The sequence below is a fragment of the Arvicanthis niloticus genome, chromosome 15 (assembly GCF_011762505.2).
Source record: "Arvicanthis niloticus isolate mArvNil1 chromosome 15, mArvNil1.pat.X, whole genome shotgun sequence".
NCBI lineage: Eukaryota > Metazoa > Chordata > Mammalia > Rodentia > Muridae > Arvicanthis > Arvicanthis niloticus.
In genome coordinates this window covers 57,516,596-57,539,996 of record NC_047672.1, presented here as the reverse complement: position 1 = coordinate 57,539,996, position 23,401 = coordinate 57,516,596, and the positions used below count along the sequence as shown (strand labels likewise).

At 39.6% G+C, this 23,401-nt stretch overlaps 1 protein-coding gene across 1 annotated transcript in view; it reads right to left on the bottom strand.

Annotated features, from left to right (window-relative positions):
• LOC117720886 (protein lifeguard 1-like) overlaps positions 1–20,947 on the bottom strand; it is a 33,221-nt gene extending 12,274 nt beyond the window's left edge. The window contains exons 1-6 of the mRNA XM_034519591.2: positions 20,862–20,947; positions 20,582–20,695; positions 16,331–16,608; positions 2,506–2,584; positions 1,467–1,520; positions 113–203 (exon numbers count right to left, since the gene is read on the bottom strand). Of these exons, the coding sequence (XP_034375482.1) occupies positions 113–203; positions 1,467–1,520; positions 2,506–2,584; positions 16,331–16,608; positions 20,582–20,583 (504 nt within the window). The 5' untranslated portion in view covers positions 20,584–20,695; positions 20,862–20,947. The remainder of the gene's footprint in view (positions 1–112; positions 204–1,466; positions 1,521–2,505; positions 2,585–16,330; positions 16,609–20,581; positions 20,696–20,861) is intronic.
• Positions 20,948–23,401: the final 2,454 nt, after the last annotated feature.

Genomic DNA, 23,401 nt, shown 5'->3' with positions numbered 1-23,401 from the left:
GCCCGCTACCTGTCTTCCTGCGCCACGAGTTCCCATAGAGAAGATAGCAAGGCAATAAGAAGACAAAAGCGTCAGAGAGGGGCTAGGGCACCTGTCGGGGAGATTTACTTACAAAGAATGCCAGGAGAATGTAGTTCGCGGGCACTTGGCGCCGGAGATCCCTGCAGCAAGCAAGTATAATGATCACAATGAGGACTGCTGGTCTGCGGGTAGGAAACCATCAGTTACTGCTCCCGTACTCAAATGGGCGAACCGTGTGTAGGGACAGACAGGCAGAGGGACACACACGCAAGCATGTCATCACAGGCCCACATCTGATATATAGAGCAAACCAAACCGCTCTCTCCTACTTAGCTCTCTCTTAGGCCTGCAAAATGAGCCTTTCAACATTCCCATCCACAGATAGATAGCTTCCCTTTTAGATTTCTTTTTCTTTGTTAAAAATATAGATTCATGGGAAATTGTAAAAGAACAGAGAAGTTCGATAAAAGCTGTATGAAATTTTTACCAATGAATTTGTTTTATATATTTACAGCACAAGTTCAAAACCAGTAATGGGACACTGGTATAATTTGAACCTACGTTGTTAGTGGTAGTAGTAGTATTTAAAGTGGGGATGTGACATGAGTCTATGTGTAGATACATATAACACCGCTTCAATTAACATTCAGGACCATCTAATAACACATCAACAAAAATCTGCCTGGTATGACTCTTCTGTGACAACACCCCTACACACAGCTGTCCCTGACTTCTGGCCCCGATTAGCTTTCCATCTTTAATTGTGTCATTTAAAAAATTTTGTGCAGGTACTGAAGAGATAGATCAGAGATTTAGTGCACTGGCCGGTTAGTTCCCAGCACCCACATGACAGCTTGCAAACACCCCGTAACTCCAGATCTAGGAGATGCAAAATTCTCTGTCACCCTCTGTGGACACCTGTGTAACATGATGCACATACAAACAAGGAGGCACATACAGACACACATAAAGAAAAACAAGTAAAGAGGCCGGGTCAATGGCTGGAAGGTTAAGATTGCTGGCTGCTCTTCCAGAGGATCCGGGTTTGTTTCTGCTCATTTACCCTGGTTCCAGGGAGATCTGACATCCTTTTCTGGCCTATGTGGGCACAGTATATACATGGTGCATAGATATACTCATAACACATAAAATAAAACAATCCTTTAAAAATAGAAATGAAAACAAATAAAATAGAAGAGTATTACGTTTAACCCTGGTTGTTTTGTATGTTTTGTTGTTATTATTCTTAGTTTGTGTTGTTATTTTGAAACAGGGTCTTACAAAATCAAAGCTGGCCTTGAATTCCTGAGTACCCTGTCTCTACCTCCTAAGTGTTGGACTTACAGACATGTCATCATACCCGGCAACAATGTTACAATTTACCACATTTTCAATAGTGAGAAAAATCTCAGTCAATAGTTAATTGAATCATGAATGATACTTACAAGAGTGCAAACAGGAACCAGGGCATGGCAAGGATCCATTTTCTTACAGCTTGGCTGGTTTTAAAGAACAAAGTTTTACATAAGATAGTGAACTTTAATAACTGGAATAGAAGTGTAGCTGCATCATGGGAAACATGGGTAAACTAAATGATCAATAAGAAAAAATGGAGAGGAAGGATCGAAACACTCTTTTTAATAGAAAAATAGTCTGCTAGTGCAGTTCCCTGTTAGAGCATCTGCCCGGCATGTGTGAATGAGGCTTGGGTTTAAATCCCCAGCACAAAGAATAAAGGAGATACATTGTAAATGTTAATTTTCAAATTATACGTCAAATTTAAAAGGAGGCACCTGGTGAAGGCCTTTCAGAAAACACTGAGATCCAAACATGGTGGCACATACCTTTAATCCCCACAGTGTCAGAGGTGGGTGGATGTCTGTAAGCTTAAGGCCAACCTGATCTACATGGTGAGGGAAAGCCGGAGATAGGCAGAATAACCAGAGCTACATGGTGAAATCTCTCTCAAAAACCAAACCAAACAAAAAAAAACAGAAAAAAAAAAAACAGAAAAAAACAAACCTAAACAAAATAAATAAACAAAACATTGAGACTGATATACCTGCAAGCTAAAAGAAATCAATCAAATAGCACTTTCAATTCGATGGGCATGGTGACTGATTAAAAGTCTCTCAAACAATTTGAGAATTTAACAGTGCTTCAGCCTTCAGTGTCTCTATGAACTCACCTATTCATCCAGTTCTATTTGAGAAGGTAGCTCAGAGAAAATTAAAACAAAAACAGTGCCTCAGGTAAGAGGAAGAAAAACATTCTTAACTTGGAAAGGTAAATTCTAGGAACCTCTTGCCATGTTAGCTAGAAGGCGCTTCAGAAGAACCTGCCTATTGGAAGACTACTGCTTATGGATGATGAAGAACGGAAACCGTACTGTTGGAAATACTCCAAATTAAAGCAAGCTGATTCCCTGAGCAGTCCTAAGAGCGACCTAACTTCTAATTCTAGACAGTAAGGAGGACCACTCACCAGAAAACAAAGACGCTGATGATCGCAGCAGTGATGAACAGCTGAACGGACAGAACCACAAACACTTTCACCATGAAACCTGTGGAGACAAGTTGTTACTTTGTGACCCAGTATCCAAAGGTAAAACCAAATACAATTTCCTGTGAAAGAAAGTCCCCATTATCATTCCAGGCCAGGAGAGGCAGCTGCTGTTTTAGTCAACAAATAGAACAAAAGTGAAATGACTCTGGAGAACTTTTTAACATGTGCTGTTTAAAAACTCTGTGAGAAGCATTGGGGATATGAAGCCTGAAGAAGCTGCCTCCTGTAGCCAGGCAGGAAGCCAGGTGGAACAATAGGAAAGCCACCCCACCCACAAAACTTTCAACCCCAAATTTATTCTGTCTACAAGAAATGCAGACATGGGAGATGGAGCAGAAACTGAGGGAATGACCAACCAATAACTGGCCCAACTTGAGACTTGTCCCATGGGCAAGCACCAATCCCTGACACTATTAATGATACTCTGTTATGCTTGCAGACAGGAGTCTGGCATGGCTGTTTTCTGAGAGGCTCCACTCAGCAGCTGATTCAGACAGATGCAGACACCCACAGCCAAACACTGGATGGAGCTTGGGGACTCTTATGGAAGAATAAGAGGAAGGATTGCGGGTCCCAAAGGGGATAGGAACTCCACAGGAAGAGACTTCAACAGAGTCAACTAACCTGGACCTTGGGGCTCTCAGAGACTGAACCGTCAACCAAAGAATATACATGGGCTGGACCTAGGCCTCCCTGCACATATGTAGCAGATGTGCAGCTTGGTCTTCATGTGGGTCCCAAACAATTGGAGCAGAGGCTATCCTAAAAGCTGCTGCCTGAATGTGGGGATAATGTTCTTCTAGCTGGGCTGCCTTGTCTAGCCTCAATGGGAGAGGAAGTACCTACTCTTGAAGAGACTAGAAGTGCCAGGATTGGGCAATATCCAGGGGGGGCCCTACCCACTCAGAGGAGAAGGAGAGGGAAAGATGGGGGAAGGATTATGTAGGGGTAACTGGGAGGGAGCAGTGAGCAGGATATAAAGTGAATAAGTAAACAAATTATTAATTTAAAAAAGAATATCTAATCAAAGTCAACCACAGTGGGGCACACTGATAATCTCAGCTACTCAGAAGTGGAGAAATGCTTCAGTTTAGGAGCTGGAGATCAAACAAAGCAACGAAGAGACACCTCCTGGTCATAAGAAAAGACAAGACCAGATATCAGCACCTAGAATTACAATCATCCCAAACCTGGCGAGAAGCATAGATACCAGTGTAAAAACACAGTAACAGCAAGGACAACATGTCTCCACTAGAGCCCAACAACTCACCACAGAAGGTCCCAAGTATTTCAAAATAGCTGAAACAAAATAAAAAAGACCTTAATAAAACCAGAAAAACTTCCACCCACCACAAAAGCATATAACTACTTCTCAGCATCTCATGAACTTTTTCCAATACTGACCAACTACTGAGTCACAATGAAGTCTCAAAACTTGTAAAAATATCTGACCACTATGGATTATGGCTGAATATCAACAGCAAAAAGTGTACAAACAAATAAAAGCTGACCTACTTATATCATTACTAAATGAAAAGCAGGTCAAGGCATAAATGAAAAAAATAAGTTCTTGACTTTCTACTGAATTTCTAAGAATTGAACGGTAACAGACACACAACATACCCAAACTTATGGGTCACGATGAAGGCTGGTCTAAGAGGCAAATTTATAGCACTGCATGCCTACATAAAAAATGGAAAGATCTCATATTAGTAACTTAAAAGCACACCTGAAAGGACTACAACAACAACAACAACAAAACATGCCTGAAAGGAGTAGATGGCAAGAAATAATCAAATTCAGGACTGAAATCAATAAAAGCAAAACAATAAAATCAACCAGTGTAACAAAGTGTTTGTTCTTTGAGAAATCAATAAGATTAACAAACCCTTATCCAAATTAACTAAAGGCAAAGAGAGCCCAAATTAACAAAATTGGAAATGAAAAGGTACATATAACAACAGTCATTGAGGAAATCCAAAGAATCAAAAGGACAAACTTTAAAAACCTGTTCACTACCAAGGCTAAAAAAAAAAATGGATAGTCTTCTGGATACATACCTCTTACGATAGATAAATCAAGATCAGATAAGCTATTTAAATAGGCCTATAACCCCTACAGAAATAAATGCAGTCATTAAAAGTCTCTCAACCAATAAAATAAAATAAACAAGTTGGGTAGTTTTAGCTCAAAATTCTATCAGAGATGGTATCTTTGAAAATTCTTTCAAAGATGAGCTCATGCCAATACTACTCAAACTATTCCACAAAATAGAAACAGAAACAACAACAACAAAAAAGAAAGAAACAGAAACAACATTGCCCAGTTTATTTCATGATGTCACCGTTATCCTGATGCTCAAACCACATAAAAACCCAACAAAGAGAATTAAAGACCAATTTCCCTTATGAACAAGATGTGAAAATTCTCAATAAAATGCTTGCAACCTAATCTAAGACACATCAAAAAGGTCACCGCTTTGATCAAGTAAGCTTTATCCCAGAGATGTAGGGATGGTACAATATACATAAATAAATGTAGTCTACCATATAAAAAACTGAAAGACAAAAATCACCTGGTCATCTCATTAGATACAGAAAAGGCCAACACCCCTTCATGATAAATTCTGAAGAGATTAGGGATATAGGGACATATCTCAACATAGTATTGGAAATTTACAGAAAGCTCATAGCCAACATCAACTTAAGTGGAGAGAAACTCAAAGCATATCCACGAAAATAAGGAACAAGACAATGTTGTCCTCTCTCTCCATGCATATCCACTATATACTTGACGTCTTGCTAGAACAATTAAGGCAACTGAAGGAGATAAGGAGAATACAAATTGCAAAGAAAGAAGTCAAAGTGTCTTTATTTGAAAATTATGTAATATAAATAAATAACTCTAAAAATTCAACCAGAAACTCCTACACCTGATAAAATGTCTTTACTGAAGTACAAAATTGACTCACAGAAATCACTAGCTCTCCTATATATAAATGACAAATAGAAATTGAAAAAGAAATCAAGGGAAGCACTGGTTCCTTCTGGTCTGGGCCCAAGCACTGAGCAGATCCCAGGTGGCAGCTCTGAACCCAATCTCACAAAACCCAGAGAAACCAGGCCTCCCAGGAGCTCTAACCTAGGCAGTATCTTAGGTAAGGAGACAGCAACACCTGCCCAAAAGAGGAAGTAACTGGGACCCACTGGGACCCAGGAATTCACTCCTCGCCCAGAGCACTGCTTCCTTCTGGTCTGGGCCTAAGCACTGAGCAGATCTTGGGCACCAGCTCTAACCCCAGTAGTAACAACACCCCACACAGTTCTGATACAACCAAGAATATAGGAAAGACAGACTCCAGTCAGAGACAGTGAGTGAAGGTAGAACTAGGGAAATCCAGATGGCAAAAGGCAAGCACAAGAACATAAGCACCAGCAACCCAGGGTACTTGGCATCATCAGAACCTAGCTCTCCCACACAAGAAAGTCCTGAATTCCCCATATCACCAGGAAAGCAAGATTCAGATTTAAAATCACTTCTAATGATGATGATAGAGGACTTTAAGAAGGACATAAATAACACTCTCAAAGAATTTGAGGAGAACACAGGTAAACAGGTAGAAGCCCTTAAAGAGGAAACACAAAAATCCCTTAAAGAATTACAAGAGAACACAACCAAACAGGTGAAGGAATTGAACAAAACCATACAGGACATAAAAATAGAAGTAGACACAATAAAGAAATCTCAAAGGGAGATGACCCTGGAGATAGAAAACCTAGAAAAGAGATCAGGAGTCATAGACACAAGCATCACCAACAGAATACAAGAGATAGAAGAGAGAATCTCAGGTGCAGAAGATACCATAGAAAATATTGACACAACTGTCAAAGAAAACACAAAATGCAAAAAGTTTGTAACACAAAACATCCAGGAAATCCAGGACACAAACCTAAGGATAATAGTATAGATGAGAGTGAAGATTCCCAACTTAAAGGGCCAATAAATATCTTCAACAAAATCATAGAAGAAAACTTCCCTAACCTAAAGAACGAGATGCCCACAAACATACAAGAAGCCTTCAGAACAACAAATAGACTAGACCAGAAAAGAAATACCTCCTGTCACATAATAATCAAAACACCAAATGCACAAAACAAAGAAAGACTATTAAATGCAGTAAGGGAAAAAGGCCAAGTAACATATAAAGGCAGACCTATCAGAATTACACCAGACTTCTCACCAGATACTATAAAAGCTAGAAGATCCTAAACAGATGTCATACAGACCCTAAGAGAACACAAATGCCAGCTCAGGCTACTATACCCAGCAAAACTCTCAATTACCATAGATGGAGAAACCAAGATATTCCATGAAAAAACCAAATTTACACAATATCTTTCCACAAGCCCATCATTACAAAGGATAATAGCAGGAAAGCTCCAATACAAAGAGGGAAATTATACCCTATAAAGAACAAGAAAGTAATCCTCTTCCAACAAATCCAAAAGAAGATAGCCACACAAAGATAATTCCACCTCTAATAACAAAAATAACAGGAGGCTACAATCACTGTTCCTTAATATCTGTTAACATCAATGGACTCAATTCCCCAATTAAAAAAAAAACATAGGCTAACGGACTGGATATGTAAACAGGACCCAACATTTTGCTGCATACAGGAAACCCAACTCGGTGACAAAGACAGACACTACCTTAGAGTAAAAGGGTGGAAAAACAATTTTTCAAGCAAATGGTCCTAAGAAAAAAGCTGGAGTAGCCATTCTAAAACCTCCAGCCCGATAACACAAAGGGAGGGACTCATGCCTCCACCTGTATAGGTAGTTGAGGGTGGCCTTGTCAGGCATCAGTGGAAGTAGACAGCCTTGGTGCCTCAAAATTTGGATTCCCTAGTGTTGGGGAATTCAAGAGCAGGGAGGTGGGAATGGGAGGATGGTGGGAGCACACCCTCATAGAAACTCCCAGAATTATACGGATTAGACATGAAAGAGGCAGGCTACCAGAAGACTACATTCCAGAATTCAAACAAAAAATTATCTTGATAGTAAAATTTGTTTTGAGAATTGTATATTGCAGATACACAACCTTGGTGTATCTACTCATCAAGCAAGCTGAGCAGACCTGCTCGAACCTCTGATGTCCTGGAATTCCAGCTGGATGTAGTGAAGACACATTGTCAGAGGCTTATCAATTTACTTTTCCCCCATCCCTCTTCTAATATCTCAACGCCTGTAATCAGCTTGAAGAAGTTAATGAAGAGTCGGCACTCCTATTCCCTGGACTTGGGAACTGAAGTGGTTAATATTGGGCTGTCTTTCTAGGGAAAAGTAGTGGTTTTGTTAGAACAGGGAGGAATAGCTAAGATTTATTGCATTGCTATAACCTATTTGTAGAAACCTGTATAATTGTTATTAAGATGAAGTTATAATTTCTTAAATGGTACAAAATTTACTTTGATTTCAAATTTAAGGTTTTCATTGGTATGAGTTTCTTATTGATATAAAAGTAAGATTAATATTGTTCCTCTCATAGGCATTGTGCCTATATAACACATTTAGGAATACAAGGCTTAGACCCAGTCTTTCTTTAACTTTTTTAACTGATTTGTGATGGTTAGCCTATGAGTTAAGGGACTATAGCAAATTCATGGCTCTGGGTTTAGTGTTAGGGTGTTTTCTATATTTTATTTAGAAATAGCTGAGAGGAGTGAACAGACAACAGTCCAGATTGCCTTACATGGATAGTTGGTTTTCAAAAATCAGAAGTCCACAGAATTGACGTTACAAACATTTCTGTATTAATGTTCATTTTGATTAGAGACCTGTCTGCTCCTGACAGCTTCCTGTCTTGGATTCTAAGAAGAAACTGAGCATCTTTGGAGTTACTCCAGTTGTGGTGAGACAGCCACTAGGCAAGAACTGCCTCTTTCCATCTACAGACAAATCACTGTCCAGAAAAGGACACACTTGCGGAATAGTCAACTGATTATATCTGCCAAGAAAGAGTAATCAGTCCTTAATAATTCTGCATCACTCTGTCTGTCAGATGATCCTGGGCCAGAAGACTGAAGATCAGATGCTCCAACATTGTGTAGTATAGAGACTGTCCAGGTGTTCAGCAGTCTTTATAAATTGGCTAAGTTTTAGAAGCTATGCTTTGTGCTTCCCATAATTTCAGTACAGTCATTCTGGATTTTTGATAGGGTTGAAGACTTATAGTCTCATAGTCAATCCCAGCTATTTACTTTGAGAGAAAAGATTTGAGAGGATTGTTTTCAGCTGACATTCATTCTAATGTATGTCATTAGAATGAAAAAGCCAGGTTCAGAACTAAGTCTTTTAGTCAGGAGAGATGACAGAAGTTCTGGTTAGTCAACAAAATGATTGACTGAGTATTAGGTCTATCTGATACAAATTGATATGGTTATGCTCTAATTGTATTTTGAGAGAAAAGTTTTATTTTAACAGGAAGGGTGATATGTAGGAGGAGCTAAGATGGGAGGAGTAAAGAGAGGAAGAGGAGGAGTAAGGAGAGGAGGAGGAGAAGGAGAGGAGGAGCTAGGAGATGAGAGGGTGGGGAACATGGAGACAGATGTTCGCATGTCTCTGCCAGTCAAAGTAGTTGGTATATCTAGGTTGGGTATTGGCTTACACTTCTGATTGTGTGGGCATCTTGTTATTGAGCATTACCAAACTTATAAAGCCTTTGATTAACATTTTTTTTAAAAGCTAGCAATACTATTGCCATATCTAACTGTTTTAATTCATCTTTTTATTGAATTTTTCAGAATTTCATACATGAATACTGTACTTCCATCACTTCTTCCTCTCTCTGTACCAACTCTTCCTGGGTCTCCCATGTCTCCTTCACCCCCTCAAATTTGTGACCTCTTTTTAATTATTATTAATATATATGTATACATATATATAGATGCACTGTATATATATATATGTGTGTGTGTATATACATATATACATATACACAGTCATTATATATATAATTCCTTTCACAAAACAATATATGTAGTCTCTGAGTCCATCTGCTTTTGTCCATATGTATATGTGTTTAGGTCTGGGCTCTTTGAATTGGACAATTCAGGGTCTCATCCCTGGAGAAGACTGATTCTCCCTCTCTAAGCCGACATTAATGGCTGGGAACTCTTCATGTAGAGTGGGGCCTTGTGAGGATCCCCACAGCCACTTTGTCATGTCAATACTAGAAGGGAAACCACTGACACTTTTACAAACTAATGTAATTTCTAACCTCATTCCAAATGCTTTTCCTTCTACCCACAGGAAAGAAGTCTCTCCTTCTGTTTTTAATCAGAGAGCACTTACAGAAATCATCAACTTTGTCAACTGGTCAAAATGCAGAGATCAGCCGACTATGGGTTTCTGGCCCTAACTGATAACATTTGAAACACAACCATACACCTAAGGCCCAAGGAGCATCAGGACAGAGGGGTCAGAAAGATGGTAAGAACCAGAGAGCCAGGACATCTGCTACGAGACAGTGTCTTCTATATATGACAGAGAAGTTGCACCTACAACATCTCAAGAATATTGTCACCTAAACAACACCAGCTCAATAGCAAGCCAGTAGAACTCCTTTCAGGAAAAATGTTGTTAATCATTCTCAACATGGTTATTTACCTTGTCTTCCCCCTTTGATAGACAGTCAAGGAATCTTATTAAGTCTTTTGCCCATGTTTTAATTGGGCTATTTGGATTCTCAGTACTGACTTGGGAAAGTTTTATGAATGCTGGTTGTAAATCGTGTTGCCAATATGTCCTTGACAGCCGTCTTGTCCTTGCCAGAGGTTTCTGTACTCATTCTCTCAGAGGAGCCTTCCAGAGGAAAACACGTGTTGGCTTTCATTAAGTAAAGTTTATTACAGATTTCTGCTTTATAAAGTTTATGCTTTTTTTTTTGTCTTGGCTAGGAAGCCCTTATCTAATCCAAAATCATAAAAGTCCTGTGTTTATTTGTACAGGTTTTATAGGCTTGTCCTTTATGGAGGAATAATCCATTTAGCACTAATGTTGGTAGTACCATGATCTTGAGATACAGCTAACTTCCCCGTGACTACCCAACCAAGCTCCATTTATCACGAGGCCCAGCCTTTCTACACTGAACTAGTATAGCACTTTTCTTGAAAAGCAGTCAACATCCACAGGTTTAGTTTTGGATTCTTTTTTCCATTGAGTTACATGTCTACCTTTATTCCCTCCTAAGTCTGACAATCAAGTATTGAGGTTCTCAGTTGCTCTTGTTCACTGTAAAAAAAAATAGTTTTTTTATTCTATAATCTTTACATTTCTGCTTGTGGAATAACCTTCTGAATTTTAACCAAAAAACGTCTGTTAGGATTTTGATGGGGATTGCCTTGGATCTATAGAAACATTTCAAGAGAACTGACATCTTAACAATGAGAGAATTGGCATCTTAATAATGTCGACTCCATTTACTCATTATACACAATGTCGTTCCACTTCTTATGCCTTTCAATTTCCCCCAGCAATAATTTTCAATATACTGAAAAATATAAGCATATGCTTATTGCATATTTTTTTTTCCCCTACTCCTTAATTTCCGTATATATAACTCTCTTGATTAAACTTCGGATGGCATTTTTTAAACTTCAGTTGTAAAGCTTCTGATGCTACTGAAATGCTAGCTAATTTTAGGTATTGACCTTGTGTTCTTCAAGCCAAGGAAATCATCTCCCAGTTCTTACAGCAATTTTGTAGACCCATGAGTATTTTCTATAGAGATAGCTATAGTATCTATAAATATACTTTTACATCTTTCTAAGTCTATATGTCTCATTTCTTTTTCCTGCCTTATTACACAGTGATAATGGAAGTGGTTGAGGACCTGGGTATGGTTGTGGACACTTCTAATCCCAGCAACTGTTATGCTGAGGCAGGAAGACCAGGTGCTCAAAGGCTAGCCTATCCTATACAGCAAAGTCCCATCACGAAGAATAGGAAAGAGGAAGAAAGGAAGATAGAGGGCGGGGCAGGGAAGTCATAGAAGAACGTGGGAGGGAAGAATATGTGGAATAAGGGAGAAAAGTAGTGTCTGAGTGATCACATCTTTTCTCTGCTCTTTTTAAGCTGGAGAGAGGTGATTTATTCTTTCACCACAGAATATAGCATTATCTATAGGCTTTTATTTTCTTCTTGTCTCTTTTCTTCTTGTATTTTATTTTGGAGAATATCTTCTCCCTCTCCCTTTCCCTCCCCCTCCTTCCCTCCTTTTCCCTCTCCCTCCCTCTTTCCCTCCATGTCCCTCTCCCCCTCCCCCCTCTCTCTTTCAGGTTCTGGCTTCTTTGGAGCTAACTACTACAGTCCAGCTGACCTCAAACTTGTGTCCCTCCTAGCATGATTTCCAGAGTGCTAGGATTGCCAGCAGAAACCACCAGACCTGGCTTGTTGTTGTTGTTTTGGGTTTAATAAATATTCTATCACTCTGAGAAAAAAAGAAATCAAGGAAATAGCACCTATTATAGTAGCCTAAAATAATATAAAATATCTTGGGTAACTCCAAATAAGCAAATGAAAGACTTGTATGAAAAAAAAACCTAAAACTTCAAAACATTGAAGAAAGAAATTGAAGAAGATATCAGAAGATGGAAAGATCTTCCATACTTGTGAACTAATAGTATTAGCATAGTAGAAATGGCCATCCTGCCAAAAGCAATCAACAGATCCAATGCAATCCCCATTAATATTTCAACACATTTCTTCATAGATTCAAAAGGACATTTTCCAGCTTCGTATGGAAACACACACACACACACACAATCAGCTAAAACAATTTCAAATAACAAAAGAGGGATTTTTATTATTTTTATCGGATCTCACCGTTCCTGATTTCAAGTTGTACTATAGAGCTTTAGTGATACAAGCAGTATGAAATCAGCACAAATACAGAAACATTCATCAATAGAATCAAACTGAAGACCCAGACATAAATCCACACACCTATGGACACCTGATTTTTTTTTTTACAAAGAAGTCAGAAATACACAATAGAATAAAGACAGCATCTTCAATAAAATGGTGCTGGTCAAACTGGATGGCTGCATGGAGAAGAATCCATATAGATTCTTTGGAAAGGAAAGCATAATAGATAGCTATGCATGGAAGGGGTATAGCTGAAATGGATGATCAAGTCAGGTGGGTAAAGAGGGATAAAGGAAGGAATATAGGGAGGGACAGGTGAATTTAAGGGTCATTTGGTAGGTAGTATGAAAACTTAATACATTAGAAGCTTCCTACACTATAAACATAGATGAAGGCGAGCCAAAGGAAATCACCAAATAATGGTGGAGACAGAGACTCAATTGGCCATTTCTTATGACCAAATGAAGCTTCCATAACCAGGATTGGATTAGAGCTAATTTGTTGGTCAAAGGTCTCTCATGAAAGACCTACGCTAAACAACCCAAGCTGATGCTAAGACTATGATAGGTTGCTCTCCACAAACTGACAAGTCCCATTGCTGAAGACAGCACCCCAACAGATCAGTGAACATGGAGAAGTTGAGCTACATTGAACCTTCATCGCTACTTGGCTAGCATCTTTGGTATAGGGAGACACACTACCAAAAGAGACGGGAGAACAGGAAGCCAGCCACAAACCCTTTGGTCCACAATACCTTTTGTTCTTCTGCCTGCAAGGGTGGCACAAAGAATGTGGCACAAACCAACCACTGTCACATTTGACTTTAGGCTCACTCCACACAGTGGAACCCATACCCGACACTGCTTGTATGCCTAAGAGCCAGAGACCTCATAGCCCAAGGGCCCAAATTAAAACCAAGTCCCACTGGTCTAAAACAACATAGCAATCAAATGCCTCCTATTGAAGCTTCCATTCTGCTGGACTCATTGATTAGTGCCTTGTGCAGCCATCATCAGAGAAGCTTCCTCCTGCAGCAGATGCAAACAAAGACAGCCAGACATTATGCAGAATGAGCAAGCCAGGAACACATAGCCCTAAATGGGACATCTCTAATCCTTTCCCACAAGGTTCAGGGAACCCCTTGGAAGAGGAAGAAAGAGTGTAAGAGCCAGAGGGGATGGAGGACACCAGGAAAATGAGGCCTTCTGAGTCAACAAAGCAAGATGCATATGACCTTACAGAGACTGAAGCAGCAGGCACAGGACCTATTCGGGTCTGCACTGGGGCCTCTGAACATATATTATGAGGTCCAGTTTTTATGAGATCCTTGAGTGTGCAAGTGACTGGGTCTCTGACTCTTGTGCCTGCTCTTGTGCTGTTTTCCTTGTTTGTTTATCTTGTTCAACTCTGATGTGATAGTTTTTGTTTTATCTTACAATTTTTATTTTGTTATATTTTATTATTATCTCTTAGAAGCCTGTTTGTTTTTTTTTAATGAGAGACAGAAAGGGGATGAATCTGGAGGGGAGGTGAGGGAGGGAAGGACCTGGGAGGAGTAGACGGGGGTGGGGGGGGAAGACCATAATCAAGATATATTATGTGAAGGGGAAAGATCTATTTTCAATAAAAGGGGGAAAAGGGAAAAACTCAAGTCACAACTATTATGTAATACCACTTCACACTCACTAGGATGTCTACAATCAGAAAGAAAGATAATAACAAGGATATTGAGAAGCAGAAACCTTCATACATTATTGGTTGATAGAAAAAATGGTGCAGCTGCTTTAGAAAAGCTTTGCCATTCATCAAAAGGTAAAGCAACCTGTGGTGTCCTTGAACAATCAATCCTACATTACATCCAGGAGAAATGTATAAAACTGGCATGTGACTTGAAGTGACCCATACACAGCGGCACAAGCCCCAGCCAAACACCTATTTTCACAGAGAAATCCTTAGTTGCTAAAGAGGAAAGTAAAGTGGCTGGCTTCTGACTTAGGCAGAAACAATAGCAAATAACCTTGCAGATATGATTTTTTAAGAGATAAAAACCCAGAGGCCTATGTTAGAACGGGCTAGGATGCAGGATACAGTGACATATTTTGATTGGGCATGTTAACTAGGGCAGCCAAAAGAGGTCTTCTGATTGCTGGACTCCCATACTTTGATGGTTGGACCTTGGTGATCAGCCAAGAATGAGTCTGCCATAAGAAAGTGTCCAAATAAAAGAATAGACCTTGATGGCTAGCTTTAAGGATGTAATGTATGGTTTACGAGCCACGGAGAAAGGGAAAGGACAAACCTGTCAGCACCCTGTCTGCCATGCTAGGGCTTGCTAGAGCCCTTCATGAATACTGGTTGTAGCATTAATCACAATAACCAAAAGAAGAAACAGCCCAAGCACCCATCAGTTGACACATATATGATGGCATCCATTCTAAATTCCCAAACGATAAGCTCCAGGTGACTCTGACTCCCTGCCTCCTCCTCAGAATTGTCCAACTACTGTGAGATACTTCATCCCTTGCTTTGGCGTTTGTAAGCCCACTCTTGGTTGTGTACTGGGGAGTAAAACAGCTTCTCCATCCTGTAAGCAGTGGGGAGGGACAGCTCCTCACTAACTGAGGACAGACAGCTTTTGAGCAGGTAATTCTGAGCCCTGCCAATTCTCTTCGCTGTGATTCTTTCACCTTACAGACTGGGAAGTTGGTGAAAATCAGGAAAAAAAAAAAAAAAAAAGGCTCACCTCCATCTCTCAGAAGATGCAGCTATCAATCCCTAATGGGTGAGGGGGGTTGTTACATGTATTTTGGTTCTACCCTTTTAAATCTGGTTTCCACATCTCTAATATGACACGATAACTTCTTCATTCAGAGAGTTGTAAAGAACAATAGAACCACTGCCGTTGCGAGACACTGTGAAGGTCTGGCTTCTAGGCTGCTGGCTGGCTGCTGACACTCATCTGCTCTGGCTTCCTCATACTCTAACCCAAATGTCTTGTGAAATGTGGTCATCAGCCCAACAAGAAAAGTCCAGACAGAGCTGCCATGTGCTTCAGGTAGAATGGTCAGCAGGTGGGTGAGAGCCTTTGTGGGAAAAGGGGTCCAGTATGGAGGGTTCATTGGACTCCTCTAGTGATTGGGACTTCTTGGAACTGTGAGAGCCGTTGTCTTCCCTTGGCCCTTGGTCGTTGGCTCTTTCCCCTTTTCTTCCTGATGGCTAGAGCTCCCAAAGACCCCTTCCAGTCTATGACATAGGGTGGGAACAGAGAGAGGCATCACTGGAAATCAAAAAGTTCAGAGGCCACTTACAGGCTATCCAGGCCTCAGGAAGGTTTAAGTGCAGCATATAAAATGTAGAGAACCATAGCACTGCCCTTAGCTCCTGCCCTTCAGTATCATATTTCATGAGAACAGAAGCTCTCATTTATTTACGTCACAGTTTTTAAGATTTCTGACATTCCCTGATGAGTATATTCCTGTCTATTCCAGAATAAATTTCTAGGACATTTAATTAATATGTTTAAAAACCTAGGCCAATATTGTGTGGCCATGTTTTGTGTCAATGAGAACATTTCATAATCAACAGTTAACCCACACTTCCTTAAAAAATCCAGAGGTTGCCGTACATTTATTATGGATTTCTGAGTCTCCCCTTACAACATCATAATGGTCTATTATGTCAGCCTTTGACACATTTCGTGATAAAGAGCAAGAAAGCTAAATGAAAAAGAAGTCATTCTTTCTGGCAGTATACACCATGGAAATTTTTTGAGGAAACATTGCTCTTTTCCAAACCCAAGTATTATATACTCTTACCTTTACGAACGGACATGTTTTCAAAGGGACTGGATGGAGTTATGCTCTCGTTTGGAGGGGGAGTAACATCCTCAGAAATTTTTATTGCATAGGTATTTTCTCCATGTTTATTCCTTGGGTATGAGTATTTTATAGCTTCTTGTGGCCTGTCTTCAGTTGAGGTTGTGAAGGGCTGGTCCAGTCTACCGGGGTTACCTTTAATTGCTGCTTTGTGAACCAGATGTTGATGATCTCCAGAGCTAAAGTTGACTGGCTTACTGACATCCAAGTCTATTTTCCTGGAATAGAAAACTTGTCATTCATGTCCTGGCAGCCACACTCCCACTACCTTACTATCCTTACAACTTTCAAGTGATTGTTTCCTAATTTTAATCACTGTAGATCCATTCATATCACATCAATGAAGAATAAATATCTGTTAAATGAATAAGCAAATACCTGTAATATGGACTGTGTAAAGCTGTGGTTCTCAACATGTGGGTCACAACCCCTTTGACAAACCTCTATCTCCAAACATCTTTACATTATGACTCATAAAAGTAGAAAAATTATGGTCATGAAGAAGGAATACAAATAATCTTATTGTTGAAGGGTTACCACAATGCGAAGAGATCTATCAAGAGCTGCAGCATTAGAAAGGCTGAGAGCCACTCTTTTAGAGAACAATAATTTCCCCCCTATGATGGAATGAACCTTTTAATTCATTCATCGGGGAGCTAAAAGGCCTGTAGAGATTCTTCGACAGGTCTCCTATATTCAATTGACTTACGGTGGGAAAAAAAAAACCAATATATCACATGAACAATGATATTAAAGACAATATAAGCGAGCCAGGAACATGGGAGGATGTGAGTACCTCTGCGATGCCTAGAGGAAAACGCTGGGAGTGGAAGAGGTTTCCAGACATTCTCAGGGAAAGTGAAGGCAAGGCTGGAAGTGTTACAGGACTTGGTCAAATAAAGAGGAAGGGAAGTTCCCCCACCAGAGAAGTCAGCCTGGACAAGGTCCAAAGGAAGCATGGAAGACAGAAGACAGATCCCAGAAATTGAAGACGCTCATATTCCAGGATGTAGGAATTGATGGTGTAATAAGATTAAACAATGGAGTTGCGGGATTTTTGTCACTTGGGAGGTGGGAAGGTTGCAATAACCTAAAGAAACTACCCTTTACCCTCAATGACATCAGGATTGTCCCCTAATGACCTACATCCTTCTCCTAAGACCCTGGAAACATTGCTGTGCTTATTAAAAGAAACACTGAAGGTGGACATAAGGACATTGAGATAAGATGGCTCCAGGTGCAAGTCAATCTCAAAGTTGAGTTTTTTATGATCATCCTTAGAAGAGAGGAAGGCAGGAAACACAGAATAAGAAAGTCGAGTGGAAGTCAAAATAATACAGATGCTATGAAGATGATTCTAGAAGCATCTTGAAATAAAGAACGTAGGTAGTCTGGAGAAGTTGGACAAGAAATAGATTTTCTAGTGGAGTCTCCAGAAAAGAACGTGGCTTGGTTTGTGCCTAGGTTTTAGCCCTGTGAAGCTGATATGAAACTTCTGATCTGCAGGACTGTAAAACTGTTTGCTTGTTATGCGTTGTAACACTAAGTCTGTGCAGATTATATCAGCAGCAATAGAAAACTAGTTCAGTGGGCAATCACTGAGGATTTACAAGCAAGGGAATAGGGGATCTGACTAGAAAGACCTCACTACTTACAGTGTAGAGAAGGAACAGAGGAAGTCAGCATGAAAAAAAAAGACTAGAAATGGTGGTTGGGAAAGTTGGGCTTGACTGCTGGGCTTGACAACCAAACTTCTAGTCTCCAGAAACCTCTTGAAGAACAAGGTCAACTCTCCCACTCATCTCACGGAAAATGTGGACTTTTCTTTTTCTCTCTCTCTCTTTTTTTTTTCTTTTATTGTTGTTGCTGCTGGTGGTGGTATTGTGGTTTTTTGGGACAGGGTTTCTCTATGTAGCCCTGACTGACCTGGAACTCAATTTGTAGGCCAGGCTGGCATTGAATTCAGACTTTTGCCTACCTCTGCCCCCCACCACACACACACACAAGTGCTGGGTGCAATTAAAGGTGTGTGCCACCACACCTGAGCAAAGTAGGGAGACTTCAACAGGCCCTCTCCACTGCTGCCTGTTTCTTGTCTCACAAGGGACATGATGGAGCAAGAAGTGTAGACTAAGATGGTAAAGCCAGGGTAAACTGATGGCCAAACAGGACACCCCCTCCCCCCCAAAAAAAAACCTGTCAGGCTCCTGGAGAAATAGATAGCATTTAATAAAGATGTTCCTTTTCCTCCAATTAATCTCAAACATTTACAAGATTCAGTAGTGATTTCTAGTACTACCAAAGTTTATCAGCATAAATACATGAGAAAAATCAAAACCAAATTTGAAAGAGGACTATAAGAGAAGCATAGTGATTTACTTTAGCAGAAATAAAATGAAATGTATCCATATATATGTGTATCATATATACATATAATATAGAGCTATATGATTAAAACTATATTATCAGTATAGCAATGGATCCATGGGATGGAAGACAATCCAGGAACAGATTGATGTATATATGAGAATTTGATATTTGGTAAAGGTGAAACTTCAAACTATGCCCTCTGATGTAACAACAATTAGTTATACATTCAAAAACAACAGTTTAATTGCTATCTTATTTGTCATTCAAAGATCTGTTGCAGGTTGTGGTGGTTTGAATAAGGATGCCTCTTTCTCATAGGCTCATATGTTTGAACACTCCTGTCCTTGGTTGGTGGAACTGTTTGGGAAGGATTAAAAGTTGTTGACTGTTGGAGGAAGTGTGTCACTGGGAGTGGGCTTTGAAGCTTCAAAAGACTCTTGCCACCCCCAGTGTTCTCTCCCTGCCTCCCGCTGTGGATGAAGATATAAGCTCTTAACTCCAGCCTTCTGCCACCATGCCTTTGCAGTGTGGCCTCTATTCTGAAACCATAATCCCAACTGAACACTTTCTTTTGTAAGTTTCCTTGGTTGTTTAGATAAGTAACTAATACACAGGTGAACTAAAAATATTTTCAAATATAATAATAATCGGAGATACTCTATTAGAAAATACAAGGAATATATAGATATGCTTATAAAAATAATACCATTAAAAAAGAGAAGTATTTGACAGATTGGAGGTACAGAACAGTTCTAATGTTAAAAACTTCAAATTATAAAAAAAAACTTCAAGAAATTTGATATGAGAAAATAATATTTGCAATGTTTATTATGCAGAACGGGAAATGTTGGCAACTCAAGGATGAGAAGTGAACACAAATAATCAATTCATAAAAATGTAAATAGCCTGTAAGGCTTGATGATAATGCCTGGTAAAACAACCAAAGACCTGTAAATAAAGGCAGTAATGAAAGGCATCAAAGATTAAAAAGACGATCCTTATGATTATTAAAACTATAAAGAAAAAGATAATCTGGAGACATATTATTACTCTCATGAACTCATGTTTCTTCCACTGCACCCCTTTCTTCTACAAAACAATAAATATAATTTAAATATATTTAAAATAATCTTTTCTTGTTATTGCTAGATATTGATATAAGCCAAGATGGATCATTATGTGTTATTCATTATTATGTTCATAATTTTCTCTTGATTTTAAGCAAAATTAAAATATTTTTGTAATCTCAAAACAATCATGGGTCTTAAGCATTAAGTCACTTATATACAGTGGTTTTTCATACTTGAGGTACACTACCTTATTTCAATATAGTTTTTTATAGTATTGAGAGATAATTTAATGATATCTACCAGAACCCCAAATGTGTAACACTTTAGACCCCACAGCTACAGTTGGGGTACTTTATTCCATAAACACATGATAGCAAAGGTTTGTGTAAAAGAAAATGCAGTATATCATTCATTGTTTATAACTGCCAAAAATTTATGACAGCCCATTACCCATCAGCAGAAAAATAGGTAAATTAAAACTTTGGTTCAGACACCAAAACATCATACACATAACATGTATATGCACCCATGTGAACTTCACTATGATACAGTTTTGAATTTTGAAAATAAAATTTGAGAATAATATTTAGAAAGATCGAATTAATATTCACCCCCTCTCTGACTAGACAGAAATACAACAAATGGGATTGATCATTATTCTGATACAGCTCAGTTAGGAATGTACTTAACTTGAATGAATTTTTACAGTGGTCATTTATCCAAATCATAATTTCAATAATATTATATTTACATTTTGAAGACAAAAGAAATATTTCCCTCTGGAGCTCCTCTAGAAAAGAATCTTCACGCAAAGCTGATGGTCACTGAAAGATGCTCAGATAACTAAGCTGGTGTCTATGGTGTCCTACAAGTCAGAAGCAAAAACAGAGAGATTTTTTTTTTTTTTTTTTTACAGAGAGATTTTTTTTCAAAGCAACCAAAGACAAAAGCAACCAAAACCCAAAAGCAACTGAGTGTTCCTTGAGGAACTATATTTGGTTTGTTCCTGAAACACAAATGAGTTTTTTCACCTGGTCCTCAAGTGCTCCTGACTCCTGAGCCAGCAGCTATTCAAACAGCCAGGCAGGTAGTAGACCTGAGAAGCAAGGTTCTGAGTGACAGTTAAGAGAGCGACAGTTGGAGCACAGGGTGAGTGGATCCCTCTTCTCAGGAAGAGGGGTTCTAAGCCAAGCCCAGTCAACCTTCATGCTAGTGGGTGCATTCTCTGTTGGGTCTCAAGAAGACCTACACTCGGGTCTCCAAACCAACTCCATGTCACAGAGCAAAAAGAGGCTCTGTCCATGAGGAAAGGGTCCTTCCAACCATGCCATCATTTTCTTCTCAGCAAGAAGATGCTCATAAAACCCCACTGGGGGACACTATCCAGAGGTCCTGTGCCATTATTTCAGATGAGTAAGATTCATTTCTAGTATAAACTGGTCTTTCTGGTAGGCCGTGATGATTTTTGTGTCTCCTCCCCCATGGTGGGAGATTGCTCAAAACAATCATGGGTCCTAAGCATTAAGTCAATTTTTATATATATTAAATTGTCACATTTGAGGTGCACCATCAGTGGGAAGTCATGAAACACCTAAATCAGGCTGTTTGGTAAGGGAAGTCCCATAACCAGGTGGTGAGCAGGTACCAGGAGCCCTTCTTCTCTGGGGTCTATCGAGAGGCAGAGGAAACTTGTCCTCTGGAGCTTCCCACTGACGCAGTCATTAAATCCAGTGCCTGTTTACTACTGTGTGCAGAGAGTGAGGAAGCAAAAGAGATATATAGTTGCCTGTGTAGTTGGAAGAGACTTGTAAGGGAGAAAGAAGGAAAGGCTTTAGAAAGGAATTGCTCTTCAGAATTATGGAGTCGGAGATGAGCTCTTGGCTGGTTCTTAGAATAATAGTTGTGTTAAATATAAAGGTTGGGAGGAAGCACAATGTAGGCAAAGAGACCTGAGCTTGGGAAGCAAGAATATCCTCCACAGAAAGTGGTTCCATGGTGCTCAAGTTACAACATAGAGCATCCAGAAGCCCGAATGCTGTGGAAGAAATATGCTGGACACTCCCCCGAACCCCCACTGGTCAAAAAAGCAAAGAGTCAGGAAAAGAGTCAGTCAGACATCTGCCTCTGCTATCTTCCTTTGAACGGAAGAGTCTCACAGGCCCCAGGCACTCTCTGTCCAATCCTCAGTGTCTCTATTTCATTGGTGTAAACAGTAAACCTGAGTTAATTATGTTTTCCCCTCCAAAATGCAGTTAATTCGATTTCTTTGTTAACAAGTCAAGATCATAACTAATGAATTAACTACAGTTTGGTCAAAAGAAATCCTCTCTCATCTCATCAACCTCATATTCTACACTATGCAGGTATTTTTCAGATGCAGCAGCTGTTTGCATTCTTATATGCACCAACTCATTTAGAACATCACCTCTGATTTATAAAGCCTCTGTCACCTTTCACTTGACAGGTGAGTAAGCCAAGTAGACATCTCATTGCAGAATCCCACCCGTCTAACAGGTAGAGCAAAGATACACATGAATCTTCTGGTGGCCTCTAATAATCAGGGAACAGAATGCGATCGTCTCTTTTGAAACCAGCCTGTGATGTGTTTTATACATCTGTTCTCCTTTTTCAATCATAAGATTTTTAATTAGTGAACTATGGAATACATAAACCATGCTAGCTGTAAGTCCTGCAAATTATAGCACATACTGATGCTAAGAACAACCAAGGAAATTTCCTTTTCGTGTGAAACTTTAAGGCCTTCAGAGGCATTTGTTTCTACTTTAACAGTTTACGTACACACAGCACCATCAGAATTTTCTCATCCATCTCATATGTACTAACTAATTTGTCTGTGTGATCCAATTCAACCCTTCCCTCGGCTCCAGACTGAATATCTCTCATTGTGAGCTATGGTTTGAATATATTTCCCTAATTCTTATGCTTAAACTTAATTGCCTGTATAGTAGAAAGTATTCTGCAAAGGCAGGATGCGATCAATAATCCTATGCAGTTGTGATGCCTATGAACAACAATGACCAGCATGCCAAGGTAACCCTAAAGGTGCAAGAGTGCCGCTCACATTTGGGTGGTCTGATTGGACTTAAGACACTCCACAGGAGGGAAATTAGGCTTGGTATTAGAAACCTAGTCAGCCACCTAGGGGCAGTGAGGTCATGTGTCTTAAAAGAGATCTTACTACTGCCCCTTTACTAGTCCAGCAAGACTCCTAACTACGTTCTAAAATATCCTTATACACACAAGTAAGTGTAGCTTTCTCCTCTCATCCAAGAAAGCTCCCCTTTCTAGAAAATGGAGATTATTACAGAAAACCACAGCTAGACATATTGCAGAAATCAATGACTGTAGGGAGGTCAGTCCCCACGGGAGGCATCTACAGCACAAAACTGCACAAAGGAAACATCATGGAAGAGGAGGCAGAAAAATTGCAAGAGCCAGAGGGACAGGAAGTTTAATGTGTAACTATGTTTCCTAGAAATGTCCGCATAAACTAGACCTAAACAATGTTAATATCAATAGCCATGCTAATATGGGAAGAGGGGGAAATCTC